A 25,744-nucleotide genomic window follows, 5' to 3' on the forward strand; every position below is an offset into this window, starting at 1 on the left:
TGTGTGTGTGTGTGTGTGTGTGTTTGTGTGTGTGTGTGTCACCTCAAACAGACAGTTGATGGGCGTGGCGGCGCTCTGAGACAACGACCTCATCCTCTCCTTGAACAGCGCCTTGTCGTTCAGCTCACCGGAGCCCTGAGGGGAACCACCATCATCATCATCATCATCATCATCATAATAAAACCTTATTTATATTTATTTATACAGAATTAAACAACGAAATAACCATGATTTAATAATAAATAAATTAAATTACACATTAAAACCAGCGGGAAACGGTAAAATAATTAAGTCAAACAGCAGAAAATGATGTACATGGAGGTAAAACCTGGTAGAGTTTAACATCAGGATGTAAAAATATAAAAACAACGTAAAGAAAAGTTCTGTAAAAGTTGGATTAATTATTATTAACTCATCTTTTGATTAGCAACAGAGGTTAACGTCTACGCATCACTACAAAAGCTGCGTCGCTGCACATTTTGGAACTAACGAGTGTTAACTGACCTAAGCTGAAATGTAATGCAATGTGTGTGTGTGTGTGTGTGTGTGTGTGAGTGTGTGTATTTGTGTGTGTGTGTGAGTGTGTGTATTTGTGTGTGTGTGTGTGTGTGTGTGTGTGTGTGTGTGTGTGTGTGTGTGTGTGTGTGTGTCTTACAGGGTGTGTGTCCGTCAGCTTCCCCAGGTTGATGTACTCCACCGCCGCCTCGAAGGTGCTCAGACAGTAACTCAGCTCGTCTTTGCTCGAGTGGCTGAAGCAGAAGTTCCTGATGTAGCTCAGGTTGGCCATCCTGTGTCGTTGTGACATCACAAAGTGACAGGAAGTCTTTGAGGCTTTGATACTTTATTACACAGTATTAATATTATAGAACCTAGAGCTGCTTTATAATCACACTACACATGGACATCTACTGTACCTTTATACCGTATGGAGCTTTAACACAAACATCTACCTTTATACTGTATGGAGCTTTAACACAAACATCTACCTTTATACTGTATGGAGCTTTAACACAAACATCTACCTTTATACTGTATGGAGCTTTAATACAAACATCTACCTTTATACTGGAGCTTTAACACAAACATCTACCTTTATACTGTATGGAGCTTTAACACAAACATCTACCTTTATACTGTATGGAGCTTTAACACAAACATCTACCTTTATTTTGAAGGAGCTTTAACACAAACATCTACCTTTATCCTGTATGGAGCTTTAACACAAACATCTACCTTTATACTGTATGGAGCTTTGATACAAACATCTACCTTTATACTGTATGGAGCTTTAACACAAACATCTACCTTTATTTTGAAGGAGCTTTAATACAAACATCTACCTTTATCCTGTATGGAGCTTTAACACAAACATCTACCTTTATACTGTATGGAGCTTTGATACAAACATCTACCTTTATACTGTATGGAGCTTTAACACAAACATCTACTTTTATTTTGAAGGAGCTTTAACACAAACATCTACCTTTATTTTGAAGGAGCTTTAACACAAACATCTGTATCTTTTGTTTTCTGTTGTTTTACATAAAGTTTCTTTGTTTTGAATAATCCTCAGTTTGTTCAACTTATTTTCTTTGTGTGTCTGTGTGTGTTTTTGCTCTTTTCGGCTTCATTTTTTTAATCAAATTGTTGTCGACACACAAACATGTGATTGAATGTGAAGTTGCAGCCTCACCAGTTTGGGATTTCCGTCTTCACCAGCAGGTAGAGGATGACGGACAGGAGGTCGTCTGCGCTCACGGCCTCGATGCTGACTGCACACACACACACACACACACACACACACACACACACACACACACACACACACACACAGAGTTAACGCTGCGGTGTCACCGTGACAACCTGCCCCCCCCTCCCCACCACCAAATGACTAAATTGGCGTCTTCACAAACATTAATTAGGAGCAGATCGCTGCGGTTGTTGAGACGGGTTTACAAAACAAACTGGAGGAACAGAGGAGCGCTGTTCTGGAGCTGATGAGATTAGAGAGAGGAGGAGGAGGAGAGAGGAGGAGGAGAGGAGGAGGGAGAGAGGGGGAGAGAGGAGGAGAGAGGAGGAGGAGGAGGAGGAGGAGGTCAGGAGCAGGAGGAAGGAGAGGAAGGAGGAGGGAAGGAGGAGCAGGGAGAGGGGAGAGAGAAGAGGAGGAGGGGGGGGAAGAGGGAGAGAGAGAAGAGGAGGAGGAGGAAGAGGAGGGAGGGAAGGCGGAAGGAAAGGAGGAGAGAGTGGGAGGAGGGAGGAGAGGAGGAGGAGGAGGAGGGAGAGGAAGGAGGAGGGAGAGAGAGGAGGACAGAGGGGGGAGGAGGAGAGAGAGGAGAAGGAGGGAGAGGGAAAGGAGGAGGAGGAGGAAGGAGGAGGGAGAGGAGGAGGACAGGGAGCAGGAGGAGAGGAAGGAGGAGAGAGTGGGAGAAGGGAGAGGGGGAGAAAGAGGAGGAGGAGAGAGGACGAGAGGGGGAGAGGAGGACAGGAGCAGGAGAAGGAGGAAGGAGGAAGGAGCGGGAGGAGGGGGAGAGGAGGAGGGAGGAGGAAGAAGGAGGAGTAGGAGGAGGAGAGGAAGGAGGAAAGAGAGTGGGAGGGGCAGGAGAGGAGGAGGAGAGAGGAGAGGAGGACAGGGAGCAGGAGGAGGTCAGGAGGAGGAGGATGAAGGAGAGAGTGGGAGAGGAGAGAGGAAGAGGAGGAGGAAGGAAAGGAGGAGAAGGAGGAGGAGGAGAGAGGAAGAGGAGGAAGGAAGGACAGGAGAGGAGGGAGAGAGAGGAGGAGGGATAGGGGGGATGGGAGGAGAGATGGAAAGGAGGAGGAAGAGGAGGGGGAGAGAGAGGAAGGAGAAGAGGAGGAGGAGGAGGAATAGGAAGGGGGAGGAAGAGGAGGAAGGAGCAGGAGGAGGAGGAGGAGGAGAAGAGGAGGAGGAAGAAGAGGAGGAGGAGAGAGGAGGGAGAGGAAGAAAGAGGGAGGAAAAGGAGGAGGAGGAATAGGAGAAGGGGGAAGAGGAAGGAGAAGAGGAGGAAGGAAAGGAGGAGAGACAGGAGGAGGAGACCGATCAATAATCTCATCAGAGCCTCAGTATCAGTGATCAGGACTACAAAACCCCCATTTGCTCTGATCGTAGCAGCTACAGTATAGATTACAGATTATATATTGTAGATTATACATTATAGATTATAGATTATATTATATATTATACATTATAGATTACATACTGTATATTATATTATAGATTATATATTATCTGTTATAGATTATACATTATATATTACATATATTACATTATAGATTATAGATTACATAATTACAGATGACATCTTACCGGTGCGTTTGGGCGTCTGCGTGGCCGTCACGGTGACTCTGCGCAGACAGAGCAGTTTGAGGAGCGGCGACGTCTGTTGGTTGAGCTGACTCAGCTCGCGCTTCGCCCGCGACAGGTTTATACTGGAGGAGGAGGAGGAAGAGGAGGAGGAGGAGGAGGAAGAGGAAGAGGAGGAGGAGGAAGAGGAAGAGGAAGAGGAGGAAGAGGAGGAAGAGGAGGAAGAAGAGGAAGAAGAAGAGGAGGAGGAAGAGGAGGAAGAGGAAGAAGAGGAGGAAGAAGAGGAAGAAGAGGAAGAGGAAGAGGAGGAAGAGGAGGAGGAGGAGGAGGAGGAGGAAGAAGAGGAGGAAGAGGAGGAAGAAGAGGAAGAAGAGGAAGAGGAAGAGGAGGAAGAGGAGGAGGAGGAGGAGGAGGAGGAGGAAGAGGAGGAAGAAGAGGAAGAAGAGGAGGAGTTAGAGGAAGAGCAGGAAACAACGAGTCATCATCATCATCATCAGCTGCTGCAGATGATCTGAGTCATAAACCATCAACAGTTTCCTTCATGAATAAAAGACAAAGACAAAGTACGTATGTATATTTTATAAAACGGAAAGGTGAAATCCAGCGATCTGATTGGTTGTTAACCGTGGTATAATGAGCATATACCACGGCTACTATTCTAAAGCCTTATCACAGCGTAAGCTATCACTCCGCCTCAGGCACGTATGACTGGGATGAATGGAAGAACGGATTGTTGCAGTCCGTAGCCAAAGACAGTTGATGTTTTTACGATGTTAGAAAATGGACTAAAGTAGTTGAATTCACATGTTTAAGGTGAACTTTCACCTCCAGAGGGTTAACAATGGTAGAGTGGACTGAGCAGTGACTTTCACCTGAAAAAAAAGCGGAGGAAAAGACGAGATGCAGAGCTACTTGGAGCTAACGTCTGGAGAAGTGGGACTATTTTTTCCACAGTGAAGCTATTTTATTGGATAATATGTATTTCTGGTTAAATAAAACTACATGAAATTGATTGTGCATCCCTCTTTTATATTGCCTTTATTGGTAACCGTTTTATAAAAGCAATATATCACGACAGGCCGTGGTATATGCTCATTATATATGTCGTGATATATTGCTTAAATATTATAAACGACGCACACTGGAGATGGGATCCATGTATGGTATTCATGCAATTGTGTCTACTGTAATAGCTCTCTGTCAGTTTAAACTGTTTTGCTTTGTTTTTTCCCACTACAGTTGTTTGAAATCTCAATAAAAAACTATTTGAAATAAATAAAAGACATAAAGACAGAGAAGACGCCTCAGGTCTCCGTCCGTCTCACCTGAACTCAGGTTTGACTCCGAGGTCTTTCTGCTGCAGCTCCTGCAGACTCCGGGTGGTTTTGTTGAAGGCAGCGTCCTGTTGAATTAAAAAAAAAAGGCTGAATGTCAAATATCACGATGAGGATGTTTGGATACAGTCACATAAAAGAGAGGCTGAGGTTTTAATAAAGGGATAGTTCAACATTTTGGCAAATTGGCCCATTGCCATAATCCCTATAGTTTTAGCAGTAGGTTCGTTACCTTTAATTGTCAGTGCAAGCTATTTTTAGAACGGCGGAGCAGAGCCATGAGCTGCTCAGAGCTATGCTACGGAGGCTCATGGGATTTCTTGGTTTCCCTCATCAAACTCATCAAATACACAATCCAACAACTCCAAAACGCTCTGGTGGACAAGTTGTGAGTTGCACATTCACCACGCTATGAGATAATAACACAACGTTACCAGACAGAGTTGTTTTAGAGGTAAATACAGAGACTGCTTGATGAAAAACGTACGTATATCAGCGGTTTTGCATAAATTTCCCTCTAAAACAACTCTGTCTGGTAACGTTCTGTTATTATCTCATAGCGTGGTGAATGTGCAGGTCACAACTTGTCCACCAGAGCGTTTTGAAGTTGTTGGATTGTGTATTTGATGAGTTTGATGAGGGAAACCAAGAAATCCCATTAGCCTCCGTAGCGTAACTCTGAGCAGCTCGCGGCTCTGCTCCGCCGTTCTAAAAACAGCTTGCACCGACAAATAAAGGTAACGAACCTACTACTATGACTATAGGGATTATGGCAAAGGGCCAATTTGCCAAAATGTTGAACTATCCCTTTAATGTGGTGAAGACGCCGCGCTCTGATCTGATCTCCTCTAACTCTCAGATTCGTCATCGTCTCAGATGTTTCATGCATTCCTTCAAGCTTCATTCAGCGCTTTGATAAACTCTCGTTTCTGTCTGCACGCAACATGTGAATGAACTGAAGTGTACGTTTTAAAACGCTCAAGCCAGGTTCTTATTATCTAAAGTGCAATAAATGCAACTAAAGCAACACTGAACACAAAGATAAAGATGATTCGTGGTCTGTTGTGTGAATGTGGTGGAGCAGAGAGAGCTCAGACTCACCTGACTGGCTTCAAGCGTTCCCACAAAGTTAAAGATTAATTCATGGATACCATGATGAACATACATCTGAGAGAAGAAGAACAGGAAGAAGAAAAAGAAAAAGAAGAAACATTTTAGTTTCTAACACAGTTTGGAGAAAACAAAGCCACAGTGATGTCAGACATAGTTAAAGAAAATAAATAAATCTCCTCTCTCAGCTTCTCTCTGGAGTTCTAGTATCAACAGGTCGGTGTCAGCCAATCAGAAGAGAGGAGGAGGCTCTGAGTCTCTCTTCTGATTGTTTTGGCTGTTTTCTGACTGATCCAATAAAAAATAGGGCAGATTTCAGAATAAAACACTCAGAGAAACCAAATCCTACAAGTTGTTGGATGGTGGGTCCAGGTGGTGAGGGGGCGGGGCTTTGTTGTGACATCACAAAGTGACAGGAAGTCCTGACGGCTGGTTTTAAGGCTCAGTTTCTGAATACAGGCTGTGAGCATTTCTCTGTGGACTGAAGCTTTGATACTTTCACAGTATTAATATAGAACCTAGAGCTGCTTTATAATCACACTACACATGGACATCTACCTTATACTGTATGGAGCTTTAACACAAACATCTACCTTTATACTGTATGGAGCTTTAACACAAACATCTACCTTTATACTGTATGGAGCTTTAACACAAACATCTACCTTTATACTGTATGGAGCTTTAACACAAACATCTACCTTTATACTGTATGGAGCTTTAACACAAACATTTGCCTTTATACTGTATGGAGCTTTAATACAAACATCTACCTTTATACTGTATGGAGCTTTAACACAAACATCTACCTTTATACTGTATGGAGCTTTAACACAAACATCTACCTTTATACTGTATGGAGCTTTAACACAAACATCTACCTTTATACTGTATGGAGCTTTAAGTTTCCAGACATTACTGCCCATTGTTTAAATGAGGTTTAAACCAACTGTTTATCTCAGTGTAAACCTACTTAACTTAATTCTAATTAATTCAATCTTGCACTTCTTCTCCTTTCACCTGTTGTTGTGTCATGTCCCACTACTATCCTGAGATAATATGACTTATGTGAATAATTATGGGACAGCTCCAGTATTAACTCATTGAGTGCCGCGCTCCTTTCCAAAGTTTTAGTCAAGTGTACCGGCAATTTAGACCATTTTTGACGATTTTTGTAGAGCCATAGTGTATTCTATATTATTGCCACCAACACATACTGTGGCTCAATTGAAAGGTTTAACTTAATGCTTCAAGTGGCCACAAACCGTTTGTTTCTACGTGCCTCCGTTCCTGAGAAAAGTCAAGCTAAACATGGCTGGGTTTCACCAAAATCCCTCCTTTTTTTCTAGAAAAGGAGATAGAGCGTCTTTTATGAAAGGTGCGCTGTTTGTGTCTGTCGCTCTTCTCACACTCGCATTTCTGGATCAAAAGGCTCGTATAAGATAAATATATACAACAATTGTTGTTCTATTCACAAAACCACCATCGGGGGCGGGGGGGGCGCCACTAAACAACAATAACACAGACGCACCGCGCCGTGTCATAGCTTCTCCCCGTGGAACGTGAGGGTCTGTCGGCCACCGCGGCTCGGGAACAACGGTCCCGCCGGTGGTCGCGGTCCTTCTGTGGTACGGGTCGGTGATGCCGGTCTGCTTTGGCCCAGAGACCATCAGATTTTACCGCGGGAGGACTTTGGGGAGGACACGGTGTTGCTCCAGCTGAAGACCGGGCGGACTGTCGGCTGAGAGCTTCCTGGTTCAGCTCCGAGCAGCTCGAGCAGCTGGAGCAGCGCGGGTGAGAGCAGAGCAGCTGCGCTGCATCCACATGCAGAACTCCGTTTGCAGAAGCCGAGTTATGATAAAAACTTCCAGATCATGAGCTGTCATGTGACTTTGATCGTCATCTATTTCAGTTCTCCTCGTCGTAGAGTCCCCAAATTTACATATAATGTGTATTAAAGTGTCTATTTTCATAATTTAAAAAAAAAGCAAAAAACGTAAAATTACGTTTTTGGCACTCAACGCATGGGAACGAAAAACGAGAAATTACGTGGTTGGCACTCAATGAGTTAAGTGATGTAAATTGGTTTAAATCTTTGCTAACAGGTACGTTTTTATATATATTATTATTCTATAGTTGTGGTGGCTACAGACCAACCTGGAGATTAAAAGTCAAGACTTTAATTTTAAAAACTGTGTGCACATTCGGTGAACTGACCTCCACCGCCTGTTTGAGTAGAGTCATCTGAAGCTCCTGCTTGGCCAGGAGTTTCTGCAGAAAGAAAAGAAAACAACAACAGCAGCGACATCCATCAGAGCAGCGAAGTAAACCAGAGAAATGCATCAGTCACTGCACCTCAGGATGTGATGCAACTCCACGTATTACTGTGATTAGGCAGAAAATTGAGCCGAGACCACGGAGGGGGGCCCAGTGAAGACGAGTTATGTCACAGATAATCTGGTTAGACTCGTGTCCCAGTTCAGCAGCCAGATCACTGAGAAGATAGGATACAGCTCCTGGAGATGTGGCGTTCACTGACAATCAGGTCAGAGTGAAGCGTCTTTCATACATGACGCCGACATGGTTATATTTTTATGGTTAGAATGATACAGTAAAGATTACGAAACTGTAAACTGCATCACATGATAAAAAACAGACCAACTGTTTGACTCTATAACGGTAATAAAGTCCATAAAATCCTGTGATGCTCTTTGATATCAAAACATGTTGAGACAGATGAGCCTCTGTCTGGAGTCTGTTATTTATGGTTCAGTTTGATACGTGTGATAAATAAACCTGGAGCTTTGCCAGTAGAGAGAAAGTTAGCATTAGCACAACAGCTAACTCTGTGTCAAACACTAGCCGCGTCCCAATTCAGTGGCAGTGGCGTCAACCGTTGGTAAATAGCACGGTCTCGCCTTCGGAGCATTTCCTGATTGAACATAATCAACGTCCCAACATTAAACATTTGAAAGTGGCGTTTTTTTTACACTTCCAACGGCTCCTCGGCTCCTCGTGGCGCAGCCTCAACGTTCAGATAGCTAGCATGCTAGGTGGCTAATAATAAAGGGCGGCGCGCAAATAATCTTGGGATACAGGAGTCCACGAAGGATCGATGAGGTGCGTCCCCCTAGAACAGGTAAAGGACGGCTGGATTTGTCGACCACAATTGGAGAAGCCTTCGAACTGGGACAAAGCTTAACCGTTAGCCATTCAAAAAAGATGCTAACAAAGCTACGTTTTTTGGCGCGTGCTCACTAAGCTAACTGTTCTGAAAAGTCGCTAACTACACAGAGTTTTCTGAAGAGATGCTAACTGAGCGAACCGAGCTAACTATTCTCAAAAGATGCGAACTACACTAACTGTTCTGAATAAATGCTAACAATACTAATCAAGTTGCTGACTGTGCTGCTAACCATTCTGACGCTTCCTCCTCTCATCACCTTGATGCTCTTTTCACCTGGAGAAAGCAGGTGGTGCACATTTCTCAATGAGGAAGTCGGTTCAGTTTCCAGTTTCAGTCCATGTATGAAAAACGTGTTTTACAACATATTAATCATGGCAGAGAATGAAGCTTTTGGACTCACCAGGCGAGAGTCTCTCAGCAGACACTGAAGACATTTAGTGTAGAGACCGTTCACCGAGTCCTGGACGGAAAAGAGAGAGAACAGATTCAATTTTCTACACACATTTTTTAGTCTGTTGAGATTACATCAGTAGAAACCATATCAAGATTTAAATTTCTCCACATGCTTTGCTTTATAATACAGAGCAGCATGCTGCAGGAATGGTTGATGAGATGAGGTTAAAGGGATAGTAGCATTTTTTTTAAAGTGGGGTTGTATGATCTACAAATAGCCCCTAAGTACTTTAATTGCAGTAGAAGACTCTCTGCACTCCTCCCGTTAGCAACGCCAGCCCATAATAGCCCTGCCCAGAGATTTACAACATACAGTGTTGTGAACAGACCCAAAGAAACAGCCTATTTTCGTGACCTAAAAGAGGTTTTACCTGAAAAAAAAATACACAGTTCCATTGTTCGCTGTAATATAATTTTTTCCAGCCCTTCAAAGTGCAGGAAAAACGCGGTTTTTATTTGGACCTAACCAACTCACGTTTCCCTCCGCCCAGGGTTAGCGCCCGCCGATCAGCAGTTGTTTGTTATTTGGACCTAACCAACTGCTGATCGGCAGGTCCAATGGCGGGTCCATTCACAACACTGTATGTTGTAAATCTCTGGGCAGGGCTATTATGGGCTGGTGTTGCTAACGGGAGGAGTGCAGAGAGTCTTCTACTGCAATTAAAGTACTTAGGAGCTATTTGTAGATCATACAACCCCACTTTTAAAAAATGCTACTATCCCTTTAAGAAATGATGGACAATGATCTAAGAAGACAGAAAAGGAAAAAGAAGGTAAGTCAGTGGAGGAGGAGTGAAGTTTGGTCCTACGATGTGGTGTCTGAGTCCCTTCCTCTCCTGCTCCTTGAAGGTCTGACAGAATCCGTGGATGAACTTCTCCAGTTTCTGTGCGTGGCTGCCCAGGAACTCCCTGACGTCCTCCACGCTCTTCAGGCAGTACGGCGGCGGCGGGTTCTGCTCGGCCGAGTTCGGCTCCACCTCCATGGGCCGGGAGATGCACAGGATGCTGTAGCTCTGCTCCTGGTCGTTGTAGAAGGTTTCCTCGAACAGGATCGGGACCGATGCCGGAGCGGGGAAGCCAGATCCCAGCAGGACCTGCCTGTCCTGGATCCTGACCTCCTGAAGACACACACCAGACGATGTAGGAAAATCCTCATGAGTTCAATAATAAAATAATAGACCAATGAAATTAAAGGGACAACGAGGAGTTTTGGAGTGGCAGGATATGGGTATTGCAAAAGCGCCCAGAAAACCCATTCACTCCAATGTATGTGTGTTGCCCACTTGCTTGTAAATTGATGAAAACGGCCGTGTTTTTGTTTTTAGGTGTCTTGGTCATATCAAATTATACTTATAATTTGTTTATTACAAAATATAGATTGAAACATTAATGTAGACTGTTTTTTTGTTTTGTTTTTTTTACTCGCCTATGTGTTCATGTTTATCTGTAAAGGATCCTCAATGCTGCTATTAACGTGGGTGATCTATAAATGTCCTTAAATTATTTAAAACACCACACTTGCTCATTCACCAACAATGCAGAGATGTCATTTCTTGGGCGCTTTTGCAAAACCCATATTCCTCCATCAGGAGGCGCTTCCATTGGACCAATGTGTGTCGTTACTCTCTTTTCCAGTGCTCTAGTTCCGACCATAAACGGCGATTCGGCGGCGTTATTCTCATGACTCGCCGCGAAACCGAAAGTAAGGAAACGCTGGTCGGCTCGACCAGCATTTCCACCACCACTAATAATAACAAAATAACGATAGAGACAAAACGATATATTTATCGAAAATGGGCCCATTAACAAGTGTGGGTAACGTAGATTCATCCACATTAATATGAGACTTTTTTATTGTCGCGGAATTTTTCGTTCTGCCGATGGAGAAACTCCTCGTGGTCCCTTTAACAAAATTCACAAACTCTGGATTTTAAAGTGAAGGAGACAGAGTTTATGTTGTTTTACTGCTGTTTCCTCAGCTTTATAAACCCATTTTACGTCTGTTTCTTCATTTTAAACCAAAATCCCTGTGTACACAATCTAAGTCAAAGTCCTCCAAACTGTCTGAGTAACAAGCGTCTTGATATCAAGTTACAATCTGAAGGTTTTCCACATTAAAAACCTTTATTGAACCTTTATTTCTATATGTCAAGTTGCATTCTTAGATTTTTCCATTCATTTAATTTGGTCGCCTGTTGATAACATCATATTCTCCATGTGCATAAACTGTTGTGTTTGTCTGACATGAAGATTAAACTTGACTTTTATTTGGTTTTCAATCACATTTCTGAGATTCGATCCTTCAATCCTTTTTCATTGAGTTTGTTTTGGACAAGACGACTCAAGCTCAAAACGTCCTGATGATACAGTAACTACTCCCATGATCCCACGCTGTATCATGATGTCACTAAACACCGTCTTTAGTTCAAGTTAAAGACTGTGCATTTAAAATTAGATTTGGGGATGGCCAATTGATGTTTCCTCCGCTCAATCCTGATTTCGTTGCAACCAATAAGAAACCTGCTGTTTTTAATTTGGGCTTCAGCCAAGAGATAAAAATAAACTTTATTCATGGTATATTTTGTGAACACAAAAATACAAAATGTTTTACGACGATGAAAAAAAAAAGAAAACAGCTATGTGACTGTAAATGAATGGTCTTGTTTTGATCCCATGTTGCTGTTGTGTGTTGGCCAAGTGACATTAATCAATAATGTCATTAGTTCCTGCTGTGACAAGTCAAAATGTGAATCGGGGCTTTGTTCTGAAGCAGCTGATACAGTTTTGATCGACCGCATCATGTGTTTCTGAGTGTATCATAACATCTCAGTCAACGCAATTAATTCCTGCTTATTGTTTTTTTGGACTCTTTTGGTACTTTGACGGGGATTGTAATTTCAAACCTTTGCGTCCGCCGTCCGGTATCCGTCGTCCGCCGGCTGCAGGACATAGCTGTCGAACTGAGAGTCTGAGAAGCTGCTGACACTCAAACTTCCACAACAAGGAACAAGGACCTGGAGGAGAGACAAAAAATAATGTTTCCAAGTTGTTTATGAACCATCTATCAACTTGCAGTGAACTTGGCGGCTTTGAAACGAATCCAACACTAAATCCAATCTCTCCAATTTCTTCCCCATTTGTTTCCTTGTAATTCACTTTTCATTCAGTCTGAGCTGACGGCAAAATCTCTCAGTGTGGAAGAAGCTCTGGTTTTACTGCGTTCAATCAGGTGAAGTTTATATGTTGATGTTATCATGATAAATCATCTTTTAGGAGCTTCTGTTGAGTGTTTCAACAACTTTTTCTCTGTAGGTGAGTAAATAATTATCAAATAGCTTCATAAGCTGCAAAAACAAAAGCATAAGAAAAGACAAAACAAGAATGATTAAAAAACGAAAAACAGAACAGAACAGGAAGCATCAATAAAATGTATCTATGAAAGGGAAGTGTAGGTCTCCAATACTCGTGCAATGTCATACATTTCGCAAGTAAAGCTGCACATTATCAACAAAACGATGAAAAGAGACCAGCTCATGTATTATGTGTCCCACAGTGAAGTGTAGATGGAGAACGGGAGCGAACCCAGAACAGATCCCTGAGGAACGCCACAGATGTTCAAATAAATAAAACAGGCAAACAAACTGTTCAAACTTTTTTTGTGGTTTTTCCTACCAACTGATATTAAATTAAGATGCACAAACACAACTTAAAATCGCTTTTAAAGGAGCTATTTGTATGTTTTTGCAATTGCTACATAGCTAACGTTAGCATTTACGACTTTTGCCTGCCGGCTGCTTTGCTTCTATTTCTATCTATTTTTTCATGCACTAGAACCAAAGAATTTAAATGATCATATTGCAATCATAAATAACTATAAATATCATACTGTGGTGCTTCAGAGATTCCCAAAACAACAAATCATATACTTCTCGAATATAAGATCGGGAATGTCTGATACAAGAACCAACAAAAAGTCTAATTTTTTGTGAAAATTAAATAGACAAAATTACCATTTCAACTAAGACTGTGGTCAATCTCAGATCACAGTCAAAATATATTATTTTGCTATTTATATAATGTGCTGAAGCTAGCATGCTAACCAGCTAGCCCCAGCCTTCACACACATTGACTCATTTGCCGATACCAAGTCAGTGCAGCATCCAGTGCCAAGCAGCAGCTCCTCAGTTTAATGTATTTAAACCTTTTGTAAACGTAACAATGGCTGCAGCTCTTATCAAGGGCGTGTTTCACAAATCTACTTTAGGGTTGGAAATCTAATATCCATCCTTATTCACTCCCTCCATGATCTCACAGCTGGAAAAACCAAACGTCAATCACTCTTACATCCATGTGACAGATTGAAAATCCACTTTATTTACTGAGTCACGAGTTCAGGGTCTAAAACGTGGTCATGATGAGCAGGAGGAGGCTGTAAAACCCTGAGTCGAACGCTGTCCTACGCTGAGTCTTGTGTCTTAACTGATCCTGGGTCAGCAGTCTGCCTGCTGTGAAACGACCGTGACGAGCTGTAACCGAGTTAGAGACGAGTCCTCGGATCGAGCTGTTGTGTCCAAACATCTGATTCTGATCTGCTGAGTCTCGTCAGCGAGTGATTTTGCAGTTGTCACTTGATATCTGTCAATTTTCAACGCCGTTGCACTTTCTGTCTTTGTGTTTGAAGCTGAGAAAACTCGTTCATCCATCACAACCCGAGCAACATGTTCATCTAATACTGAGTCAGACTCTATCACCTTCCCACGACAATATAAACATAGTGAAAGGACAGAGGCGTCTGAGAGAGGGGGAACTAAAACCGTGTCTAAAAGTGGTCTAACACATAAAACATTTTATTTTATTTTAAAATTAGCCAGAGGACGTTTCCTTTGTCTCCTGATCTACAAGGTTTGACCTCTGGAGTCAGTCTGGAGTTCTTATCCCAAAGCTATCACAATACTGAACGGAAACAGTGACTGACAACATATCATTACTTTCACATACACACATACATACATAATAGTTATTTATTTACTTATTTATTGCTAACACCTATTTCATTTTTCTTTTTATACGTTGAATAACTGAATGTCGACACTGGTTGCTGCTATTGTTATTGCTTATTGTTTGTCTGTCTTTTATGTGATGGCACTTTAAGGTTTTAGCTTTTAATTTCGTTGTACTGCTGTACAATGACAAATAAAATTCTGATTCTGATTCTGTAACCAGCGGACTTAAGGAAGGTGAAGAAGGTGCAGCCAGTTTCTCAGACAGGAGGAAGCGGCCGGTGGGAACTGCTGCAGAGTTTTGTTGTTACAGGAAACGTTGTGGTCGGTTGGTTCACACCTGCTGCTGCTGCTGTTGGCAGTGGGCGCTGCTAAAACCCACCGTTAAACAGGTGCCATTGTACAATCTACCACTGATAAGATCCTACTTGAGAAATTGAGAAAGTCGACTTCCTGTTTGTTGTTGCGACATTTTTAAATTGAGGTGAAGACTTTTGTGTTTGAAGGCAGAAACACCAGTCAATTGTTTTCAGTCGACTAGCTAATTAGCTAATAGTTAATTTTGTTTCTTAATTTGTTTTTTTCTCTCTTATGTGATTGAAATTAAAAGGAACAGACCCATGTTATGTTTTCTTTTTTACTTGTGTCCTTATTTTGACTCCAAATTTTTGCAATAACTAGAGAGATCCTGTCCTTTGGGATGCCGGTCAATTACGTTTCTTTTTACAGGAAACAGCCGACACTAATGTACAGTAGAAGAAAGAAGACAAAGTCAGAGGACTCATGTCCAGCAGAAGACCTGGTGTATCACGTATCAAGTAATCATCTGGATTTAACTCAGCTAATAGGTAAGAGCCTCCCATTGGATGATTAGTGCATGGATAATTATGTTTCAGATGGCAACAACTTATTTAACCCTAACTGATGCAGTCTCATTGTTGGAAGTCACATCCTGTGGCCGTAGAGAAGATGTTAATCTGTTTCAGAAGAGTCAAATTATTGGCATCAAGCAAATAAAACATCTAAGGAGTTTGCTGAGACTACTAAAATTGGGTTAAGAACTGCCCAACACATTATTAAAAACTGGAAGGACAGTGGGGAACCAACATCTTCAAGGAAGAAATGTGGTCCAATGTGACCACAGAGTCCAGACCTTAAAGGGATAGTTCAACATTTTGGCAAATTGGCCCATTGCCATAATCCCTATAGTCATAGGAGTAGGTTCATTACCTTTATTTGTCGGTGCAAGCTATTTTGAGAGAGAGGCGCCAAAATGTTGAACTACCCCTTTAACCCCATTGAGAATCTTCGAAAAATTAACGCAACTCTGGACGGAAATAAATGTGAACTTATTGAAACACAGTGTGACTTTTTTTCTGGTCAGACAGTGTATTACGCATCACTCAACTCTTCTGCTGTTAAAGATTAATTAACGACGTCACTGAAATACGTTTTGATTCAGAGACCCCTAGTGGCCGAAATTACACACTGCATTTAAAGCACCAGGTCGTTAAATGGTGTAGATAGAAACAAAACAAAGGGCAGAGTGACTCCACAGGCTGTGTCTCCTGTTTCACATTTCAGCCATGAAGCTGTTTTCTGCTTCGTGTGAAGTGAACACCAGGAAACGTTTCCTGTATTCTCCTGCTATCTCTCACGTCATCCAGCCTGCAGGAAGGATCAGACAGAAACCAGCAGCCAGGAAACTCTGACCGGCCGCGACCAGGAGGAGCTGTCAGTCAGGAATCTAAAGCCCAGTCTGAGTTCAGAGGCTCCAGAGGACGACGTGGACGTGTTGGGACAAAGCTTAAGCCTATTACACAAAGTCGGCCATCTTGGCTCCAAAGAGGTGGTGGTGAGGGATGAGCATCTTTAGGGTTTCAACGATGATGCTACTTTTATTTATGGTTTTGTTTAATAACATGTTTTCTGGACAAATGTCAGGTGTTTAAATCAAACATTAAAAAGAGAAACCGTTGAGACTCACGATGCCGTGGAGTTCGGCCACGCGGCTGCAGAGGTCGGGTCTCTGCTTCTCCAACGCCAGGTAGAAAGGATTCTTCAGGATGTTCTCATCATACACAGCCATAAGGAGCTGGAGGTCTGGATCCTGGAGGAGGAGGAGGAAGAGGAAGAGGAAGAGGAAGAGGAAGAGGAGGAGAAGAAGATTATTGAAGCTCCATGAGAAGATCTAAAAAACCATCTCAGTGTAGTTTTCCATCTCCTCTCTCAGCTTCTCTCTGGAGCTCGACTAACAGCCAATCAGAAGAGAGGAGGAGGCTCTGAGCCTCTCTTCTGATTGGCTGACTGGTTTCTAAAGTGAGCCAATAAAAATATAAAGCAGATTTCAGAATAAAACACTCAGAGAAACCAAATCCTGCAAAGTTGTTGGATGGATGGTGTTGTCCAGGTGGTGAGGGGGAGGGGCTTAGTTGTGACATCACAAAGTTACAGGAAGTCCTGACGGCTGGTTTTACAGTGTGAAAGGAACTGGATTTTACTCGTTTATAAAGTTTTTATTGGTCTTTCAAGCCCTTTCATCACTGCACACTTAAATGTTTTGGCTGATCTGTACACACTTACTTTAATCACTGTTAGAGTTTTTATTGTTGCTTTATTTTATGACACTTTAAAAAAAAAATCTTTTGCCTTTTTGTTTCCTACCGTATTTACGTGAGCTGAACATTGGGAGTTTCTTGTGTCCAGGACTTTTTAATTTATCTTTTGTAAGTCTCATCTCTGCCTGGATGTATTCCCAACTTCACATAAAGGATGGATGAATCTCTGTGGACTGAGGCTTTAATACTTTCAGGGTATTAAAATAGAACCAGAACTTCAAATAATATCAATATCTGAACTTTAATAAGATTTAGTTCTTGTACAAAAAAAAAAAGAGAGAGAGAAGAGATAAGGAGAAATTTATGGATTAAACTATTAATACCCACAAATCCCCATGCAGACAGGAACTGATGGATAAATAATGTAATATATAAATAATACGTTTCCAGACGACAACAACATGTGAAAATACTGGACATTTGTCAAGAACTGAATTAAAGCCGATTACTGAAAAATAAAATAACATAAGAGAGAAGATCTTGTGATTTGCACATGTTGTTGTTTCTAAATTTATCTCTGAAGACGCAATTTTTTCCCATAATTTTCTACCAATTTGTTGTTGATTCTTCTGAAAATGATTCTTCTCAGAGCTGCAGCTTCTGTCACAGGAAAAACCTCAAACTCAGAGAGCGAGGGTTTAATCTTTATTCTCTGTTTCACATCAAAGTTAACTCACAACTGCAGGTTAATCAACATCATCATCCTTTAAATATGATTATTTTTCTTTTTTACAGCTCATAATTGTTGTTTCTGTAAGTCATCATTTCCATCTTTTCTTTTTACTATTAATTAATATACTATTAGTATTATAATTGTTATGTTTTTGAGGCTGCAAAAGGACAAAAAGATTCTCAAGTATTTGTATTAATGTGGATTAAGGGGGGAAATGAGGTTAGTATATGAATGAATATGATTGTAACTACTCTTGTTTCTTTCTTTCTTTCTTTCTTTCTCATGTTTGATTGGGATGGATTTCAGTTTTGTTTTAGTAGGAAGAAGACAGAAACTCTTATTAAAACATGATGTTAAATAATGATAGTAATGTTCTTGAATGAAAAGAGGTCAGGAGAATGAAGGCGAGACGAGCTGCAGCGCCTCGGGGTTCGAACGATGGTGTGATTCCTCTCGTGAGACGGAAACGTGTGACCTCGTCTCCATCCCAGAACAAAGCTCAGACACAGAGACTCTGTGATGCAGTGGAGCTGAGACAGGACGTCCCACTGTGTCTCTACTGTCTCTACTGTCTCTGCTGCTCTTCATCCTCATGACTGTTAATGGACACCAACAGCAGCAACTCAACATGAGTCAGTTCAGCCTCTCTGCAAACTCTACAACAACCATGTGGTTCAGTTCATTAACACCATCGTCGTTGTTGTGTTAACGCAGGTGGATCATTGTTGTTCAACTCAAATCTTTACATTTAAAGTCACAAATTCTCAAAGGGATAGTTCAACATTTTGGCAAATTGGCCCATTGCCATAATCCCTATAGTCATAGTGTAACGGATGTGCACTCACTCCACCCATAAAAGACGTGCTAACCAACCCGCCGAGTGGTTGTCAACCTCTTGGTGAAGAGGTTAGCATCGTCGCCTCCGGTGCGGGAGGTCGTGGGATCAGACCCCACCTAGGGCAGGCCGTGAGAAACACAACGCAGAGGGTCAGATATGACATCGGCTACAATAGCAGTAGGTTTGTTACCTTTAATTGTCAGTGCAAGCTATTTTTTTTCTAAGTATATTTTTTGGCTTTTTTTGCCTTTATTTGATAGCACAGTGAGACAGACAGGAAAGGGGTGGGCAGAGAGAGGGGGAATGACATGCAGGAAAGGTCTGCCCGGCGCGGGATTCAAACCGGGGACATCTGCGTTGAGGACTGTAGCCTCTACATGGGGCGGCCGCTTTAACCACTACGCCACGCACCGCCCCGAACTGCAAATCCCTTTAAGAAAAACTCAAAAACTTTTGAGAAAAAACTCCTCAGACGTTACAAAGTCACAGACCGCTGATTCAAACAAACAAAAAAAACTGCAAATTTGCAGGGACATTTTTTTGTTAGATTAAAAAAAGATTAAATTTTGCAAGAAAAATATGAAGGATATTCTCTGACGTTACAAAGTCAAAGATTTACAGGAAGAACTTGGAAATTTATAAGACAAAGCTCAGATATTCTCTGAAATGATAAAGTCCGACATTTAGCGAGAAGAAGCTGAAAAGGTTTGGCGTCAATCAACGAAGGAGACACACACGTCTCCACATCTGTCCAGGTGAGACAGCCACAGATACACCACGTATCAGTGAGGACGTGAAACACAGGTCAGTTACAGTTACAGAGTAAACAGTCTGAATTATTGAAATATTTTCTCATATCCAAGTTTTTTCCTTGTAAACTTGTAGCTTTACATTTGAAAATTCAGACTTTTGTTGTTGTATTTAACCTATACGCTGTCATCCAGATGCTGTGGATTTTCCAGATGTGTCAGTAACAGTGAGTTTGTGTCAACGACGGCCTTTGTTCTTCAGGATTACACTGATTCACTGAGCTGGCACTTTGTTATGAACAAACAAGAGTCGTATAGTTCATCTCACTGACTGATGTTTGAGTTTGTCAATGACTCACGATGCTGCGAATCCAACGGAAAAACTATAAAAATGAAACACAAACATCATAAAAAAGCATTTTACTACAAGCTGAGATGTGATTTCCTGGATTATAATAATCAGATTGACAGACACAGAGTCCACAGTCGAGCTCGCGGCTCAGCGAGTCTGCAGCTGATCCAGGGCCAGCTGGTGTTGCCGAGCGACGTCAACAGAAAACCAACCGGACTACACACACTCAGCACTGTGAACCATCAGACAACAACACCAGAATATAAACTACAAAGACACCATCAAACAGGTCAGTCTGTGAAGCCCTTCAAAATAAAAGTCCTACGTAATAATCATAAACACTATGACAGATTCCTGCTTTTGTTTTGTTTTAGGAGCTTGGATCTGACCTGCGACTTGATCGACCTGTGGTTAGGGTTATTATAGTTCACTAAATCTAAAACTAGTTTCAAAATATTCAAACTTTATTGAAATTTTTTTCCCATAGGAATACATTGAAACAGTCTTCAAACTCTTCAAATCTTCTCCTTCTTTGAACTTCAACTGCTTCAACATACTTTTACCTACAGACTTCATTCCACTTCTAAAACGTTCACAAAACTTTCAAGTATTCCCGTTGCATTCAACTTTTTCATATCTTCTACCATTATTGATCAGTACCCTTCAACAGTTCATCATCATCACTATGACAGGTTTCTGCTTTTGTTTTAGGAGCTTCCTGGATCTGACCTGAGACTTGATCGACCTGTGGTTAGAGTTATCATAGTTCACTAAATCTAAAACTAGCAGTGAAAAAAAAGGTTAGTAGAATGAAATAAAAACAAAAATGACAAGAACTAAATATAAACTCCAATGAACAAAGCAAAACTTGCTCAAACTAAAGTCCAGTCAGATAACGTCAGCTTAGATGTAGCTAGTTTTCTTAGAGACGTCTGAAGCTGCAGGAAGAAAACGCCACAGCTCAACATGGGACGACTTGGAGTAAGACGTGATGGGAACATTATGGGATGCAACTAAAAGGGAAAAATCCCACAGATTTCAAAGTAACAACGATAACAGGTTCAGAACCAGAAGTTGGTTCTTTTCTGGGAACCGTGATGTCATCATCAGTGGGCGTGTCCTATTCTAGGCCGTGAAGACGAGCAGCGACTTCAACCTGGAGAAAAGTAATTTGTCGTAGTCCGCTGAGAAAAACTAAATGTTTGGTGGAGGTTTGAGCATCGGCAGAATTTCAAGAAAAGTTAGAAAGTAGAACGAGAAAGAACAAGTTGGATGAACTTCACTTTGGAGCTGAATAATAAAGTAAAGTCATTCTCATCTTTGAACTCTGAACCAGAACAAATAGTTAATAAACTTTAGAAAAACTGACAACAGAGTGACGTCCTCCCACTTTGGTTCCACAGTGATAGTTCAACATTTTGGCAAACTGGCCCATTGCCATAATCCCTATAGTCATAGCAGTAGGTTTGTTACCTTTAATTGTCGGTGCAAGCCAGTTTTAGAGCGGCGGAGCAGAGCCGTGAGCTGCTCAGAGCTACGCTACGGAGGTTCATGGGATTTCTTGGTTTCTCTCATCAAAACTCATCAAATACACAATCCAACAACTCTAAAACGCTCTGGTGGACAAGTTGTGACCTGCACATTCACCACGCTATGAGATAATAACAGAACGTTACCAGACAGAGTTGTTTCAGAGGGAAATTCATGCAAAACCGCTGATACGCGTTGCCTTCAGGGACAGTTTTTCAGCAAGCAGTCTCTGTATTTCCCTCTAAAACAACTCCGAACAAGCCAGAACCAGAACCAGAATCAAAACCATGTCTGTCTGAAAGGTTTTCTCCTGAAACCTGAAACACTAAAGCTGAGACTCAATGAAACCTGAACTAAAACCAGTCAATTCATCAAAAATAAAAAATAAAACTTCTTCATCACTTCTTGAACAAACTAAAACCAAACTAAAATTTAAAAAAACGAATTGAAAAACTAATGAAAAAGAAAAACCATAATAACTCTGACACACACTCACACACACACTGGTCTGGTCTGGTCTCACCTCGTCCCTCTGCTCCGACTCCAGCTTCATCCTGCCTCGGCTCCCGGAGCGGACCGACTGGGAACCGACTGAACCAGCTGAGCAGAGGAGACTACTCTTCCTCCTCCTCCTCCTCCTCCCTCCCCTCCCTCCCTCCCTCTCCTCCCCCCCTGGGAGGATGAAACTCAGGAATGAGTCACGTGACCCCCCGGGGGGCTCGGGGCTCCTCGTGACCTCTCAGGCTCGAAGCTCTGACGGCGTTTAATCAATGGAGCGGAGCAGGAATGTGCAGCGACACACTCGCTACGTCTCGCTCAGTCGTTCCTCCTGGGCTTAAGTTTCTCTCTCTGTGTGTGTGTGTGTGTGTGTGTGTGTGTGTGTGTGTGTGTGTGTGTGTGTGTGTGTGTGTGTGTGTGTGTGTGTGTGTGTGTGTGTGTGTGTGTGTGTGTGTGTGTGGAGAACGAGTTCAGCAGTAATAATCAGGTTAAAGTCCAGCTGTGAAGGAAAAAAACATCCACAGGTTCAGAAGAAACCTCCATCCATCCATCTGATCGCCACAGCAACAGCAACAGCAGAGCAGCGTGGGACTTTTACACGGGTTTCCATGGAAACGTCCTCACGCTGCCCTGCCGTGGTGATGATCGGATGATGGATGGATCAGGTCTGGTGGTGGTGATCGTCAATAATCATTAAAGGATCGTTAATGATCAGCTCTCCTCACGAATGACGATGACATCACTGCTGCTGTGACATCACTGCACCGAGAGAACTGATCAATAATATATCAATAACATATCTGTACTATACGTTTAACGCTCGATAGATAGATAGGTAGATAGATAGATAGATAGATAGATAGATAGATAGATAGATAGATAGATAGATAGATAGATAGATAGATACAGTAGATAGATAGATAGATAGATAGATAGATAGATAGATACAGTAGATAGATAGATAGATAGATAGATAGATAGATAGATAGATAGATAGATAGGTAGATAGATAGATAGATAGATAGATAGATAGATAGATAGATAGATAGATAGATAGAGTAGATAGATAGATACAGTAGATAGATAGATACAGTAGATAGATAGATAGATAGATAGATATAGATAGATAGATAGATAGATAGATAGATAGATAGATAGATAGATAGATAGATAGATAGATAGATAGATAGATCGATAGAACGATAGATAGATAGATAGATAGATGAGCCTCCGTAGCGTAGCTCTGAGCAGCTCGCGGCTCTGCTCCGCCGTTCTAAAAATATCTTGCACCGACAAATAAAGGTAACAAACCTACTAAAACTATAGGGATTATGGCAATGGGCCAGTTTGCCAAAATGTTGAACTATCCCTTTAACATTCATTACCACAACAAGAGCTGAACTCTAATTCACTGATTCTCTCTGAGTTGTTGAACTCATCAACAGATAAACACAGACATAAAAACAACAATAACAGTAGGACAATAAGAGTATAAAACTGTAAACCGGCAGCAGCTCGTCTCTTCCTGCTCTGGCCACTGACCAGAGAACAGATGGAGCAGGACGATCAGACGGATGAAACAAGACACCGGATCAATAACTCTCTCCACACCTCCACACCCACCATCACTCCATCCTCCTCTCCACTCCTCTCCTCTCCTCCTACATGCTGGAGCAGAGTGGGTCATGAACGCACCACAGGAGCAGGATGAGAGGAGGAAACTCTGTGACCTTTAAACACATCACCTCACCTGATCTCAGTCTGATCTGGGAACAGTTCAATCACAACACAGAGAGCCACTGACCTTTAACACTAGACAGAGAGAGTGAGAGAGAGGGGGGAAAGAGAGGGGGGGGGGGGGGGAGATAGAAAGAAAGAGAAGTGGCGAAGCTTCCGGCAGGGAGAATTTTCAAAATAAAACCTCTATCGATTTACAATCTGGTGTTAAAATCGACCACAAAACCTGCACATTCAGGCTAAAACTCAAAAGTAATTTAATAACTGATATAAATATAATAAGAGAAGCTGCACGTAGGTAAAATAACATCAAACCAACCTCCGTTTTAAAATGTGACTTTTTTTTTCTTGTATTCATTTGCTTCCTGGATCATACAACACAGAATAAATAGAAATTGAACCTTTAATAAAATCTTCCAGGTCCAAAGATTCATTCTGTGTCTGACTTTGTCCTTCTCTTAAATAAAACATCGTCTAGTTTTATACTTTTATATCGCTCTATCTGCGCTGTAAGCTTTTATTTTAAGGATATTAAAAATGTCCTGCTGGTGATGCGTTCACGGTCACTCTGGACATATGGTTAGCTTAATAACCTGTATAAAGGCTTTGATAGCTTTTTAATGCCGTTTCTCTTCCGTATTTTACAGCTGACACACATATATATGTATTAATTTGTATATATTGTGTGTTAAAAACATGTATATATTTAAATAGGAGATATTTTCGGGGGTAGGATTAGCCCGTTAGCATCAGGCAGCAACAACCACCATAACAACAACAACACCGGCGGTTCACTCAGCTGATGATTAGCCGTTAGCATTAGCTCCGTTATCGGGGATCAATAACAGTATTGGCAGCCGGTAACCGGACGCACCGAGCCACCGGGGGCTCAGAGAGACATTTACCCGTTCATCCAGCTGTTCGCATGGCACTGGTTCACACCTCCAGCCGGCTGTCAGGACCCGTTCACCCGGGGAAGGGAGCGCACAGCCCGGACACGGAGATGCAGCTGCTACGGTGGTGGTGGTGGTAGCGGTGGGTTGCCAGACTCCGTTACAGGAAACACGTAAAATAAAAAAATAAAAAAATAAAAAAAATCCGTGGATCGCGTGTTGATAATCAATCAATCAATCGATCGATCACCCACCACACCTATATGTTATGTGACCGATCATGATCGATTGATAATAAACTGTTCATGATCGATACAACGTAGCAGGCAGCAGCAGCACGTCGGCGGCGGCGTCTATGGGCCCTGCTGGTGGTCACTGGTTTAACTCAGGTGACACACACACACACACACACACACACACACACACACACACACACACACACACACACACACACACACACACACACACACACAAGCCGACACCGACAACTACAGGTCGTAGAGGTGAAACTGCAGCAACATTTACTGTAACACATGATTGAGGTTCATGTGGAGAATCCATCCCATGATATTATAAGTTGTGGTGTGTTTGACCGCTCAGGGCCACCGTAGACATACAAATACAACAACATGGCAGAAGCACACTGAGCACCTAGTCTGGCCCCTTCACCACTGGATGCCACAGAGAGCTGTTATAAAATTAGGAATAAAAATAAAACAATTATTATTCCCCCTTTAACCGAATGATAGGCCTACTTTATTTATAAAGCACTTTAAAAACAGCCACATCTGGAACAAAGTGCTGTACATAAATAGGAAATAGAATGTAAGACATAAAACATAAACAATAAAAAAAAAATAACAATGTTAAAGCAATAATAACACTAAAACAAGAGATCACCCACAGTTCATAGCGTTAAAAGCGTTTAAACTAAGGTACAAAGAGAAAATTGTAAGTTCATGTGAAATGTGCAGGTAGTTGCTCTTGTTATGATTTCTTTGTTTTTTTATTCAGGGTTTCTGCAGGTTTCACCAGCTCAAATTTAAGACTTTTTAAGACGTTTTAAGACCATTATGGATGAATTTTAAGACCTATCATGACAAATAAAAAACGTACAAAACAAATGCAGAGTCACAAAATTAGAAATTGATTGCAATATATAAATTGCGTGTTAGGCTTGTTTGTAGTTGAAAATACATTCAATAAAGCACAATGAAGTGTCGCAGGAGCATTTTATTGAGCATTTGCGGTAGCGAGGGCTCTACCATAACATTTTTCCCAAGGAGCACGACGCCTAAAGTGAACTATTTGGGGGCACAAAAAGAAATTTGGGGGTGAAATTAAAAATGTTTATGTAACACATTATGTATTTAATTGACTGGCAACCAACAGGCAGATGGCTTCAAGCCTTGAATAATGTTAAGGGTCAAACGTGACCCATTTTTACATTGGA

General features: G+C 41.8%; 1 protein-coding gene across 1 annotated transcript in view; it reads right to left on the bottom strand.

The window, feature by feature from the left end:
- Positions 1 to 24,413, bottom strand: part of ankrd27 (ankyrin repeat domain 27 (VPS9 domain)) — a 60,354-nt gene extending 35,941 nt beyond the window's left edge. Inside the window, exons 1-12 of the mRNA XM_083973864.1 lie at positions 24,304 to 24,413; positions 16,391 to 16,513; positions 12,307 to 12,417; positions 10,213 to 10,521; positions 9,351 to 9,410; positions 7,981 to 8,034; positions 5,755 to 5,820; positions 4,645 to 4,721; positions 3,323 to 3,444; positions 1,694 to 1,772; positions 656 to 788; positions 43 to 135 (exon numbers count right to left, since the gene is read on the bottom strand). Coding sequence (XP_083829990.1) covers positions 43 to 135; positions 656 to 788; positions 1,694 to 1,772; positions 3,323 to 3,444; positions 4,645 to 4,721; positions 5,755 to 5,820; positions 7,981 to 8,034; positions 9,351 to 9,410; positions 10,213 to 10,521; positions 12,307 to 12,417; positions 16,391 to 16,492 — 1,206 coding nt within the window. The 5' untranslated portion in view covers positions 16,493 to 16,513; positions 24,304 to 24,413. The remainder of the gene's footprint in view (positions 1 to 42; positions 136 to 655; positions 789 to 1,693; positions 1,773 to 3,322; positions 3,445 to 4,644; positions 4,722 to 5,754; positions 5,821 to 7,980; positions 8,035 to 9,350; positions 9,411 to 10,212; positions 10,522 to 12,306; positions 12,418 to 16,390; positions 16,514 to 24,303) is intronic.
- Between the last annotated feature and the right edge of the window lie 1,331 nt (positions 24,414 to 25,744).

This window comes from Trachurus trachurus, assembly GCF_905171665.1.
Source record: "Trachurus trachurus genome assembly, chromosome: 6".
NCBI classification, from domain to species: domain Eukaryota; kingdom Metazoa; phylum Chordata; class Actinopteri; order Carangiformes; family Carangidae; genus Trachurus; species Trachurus trachurus.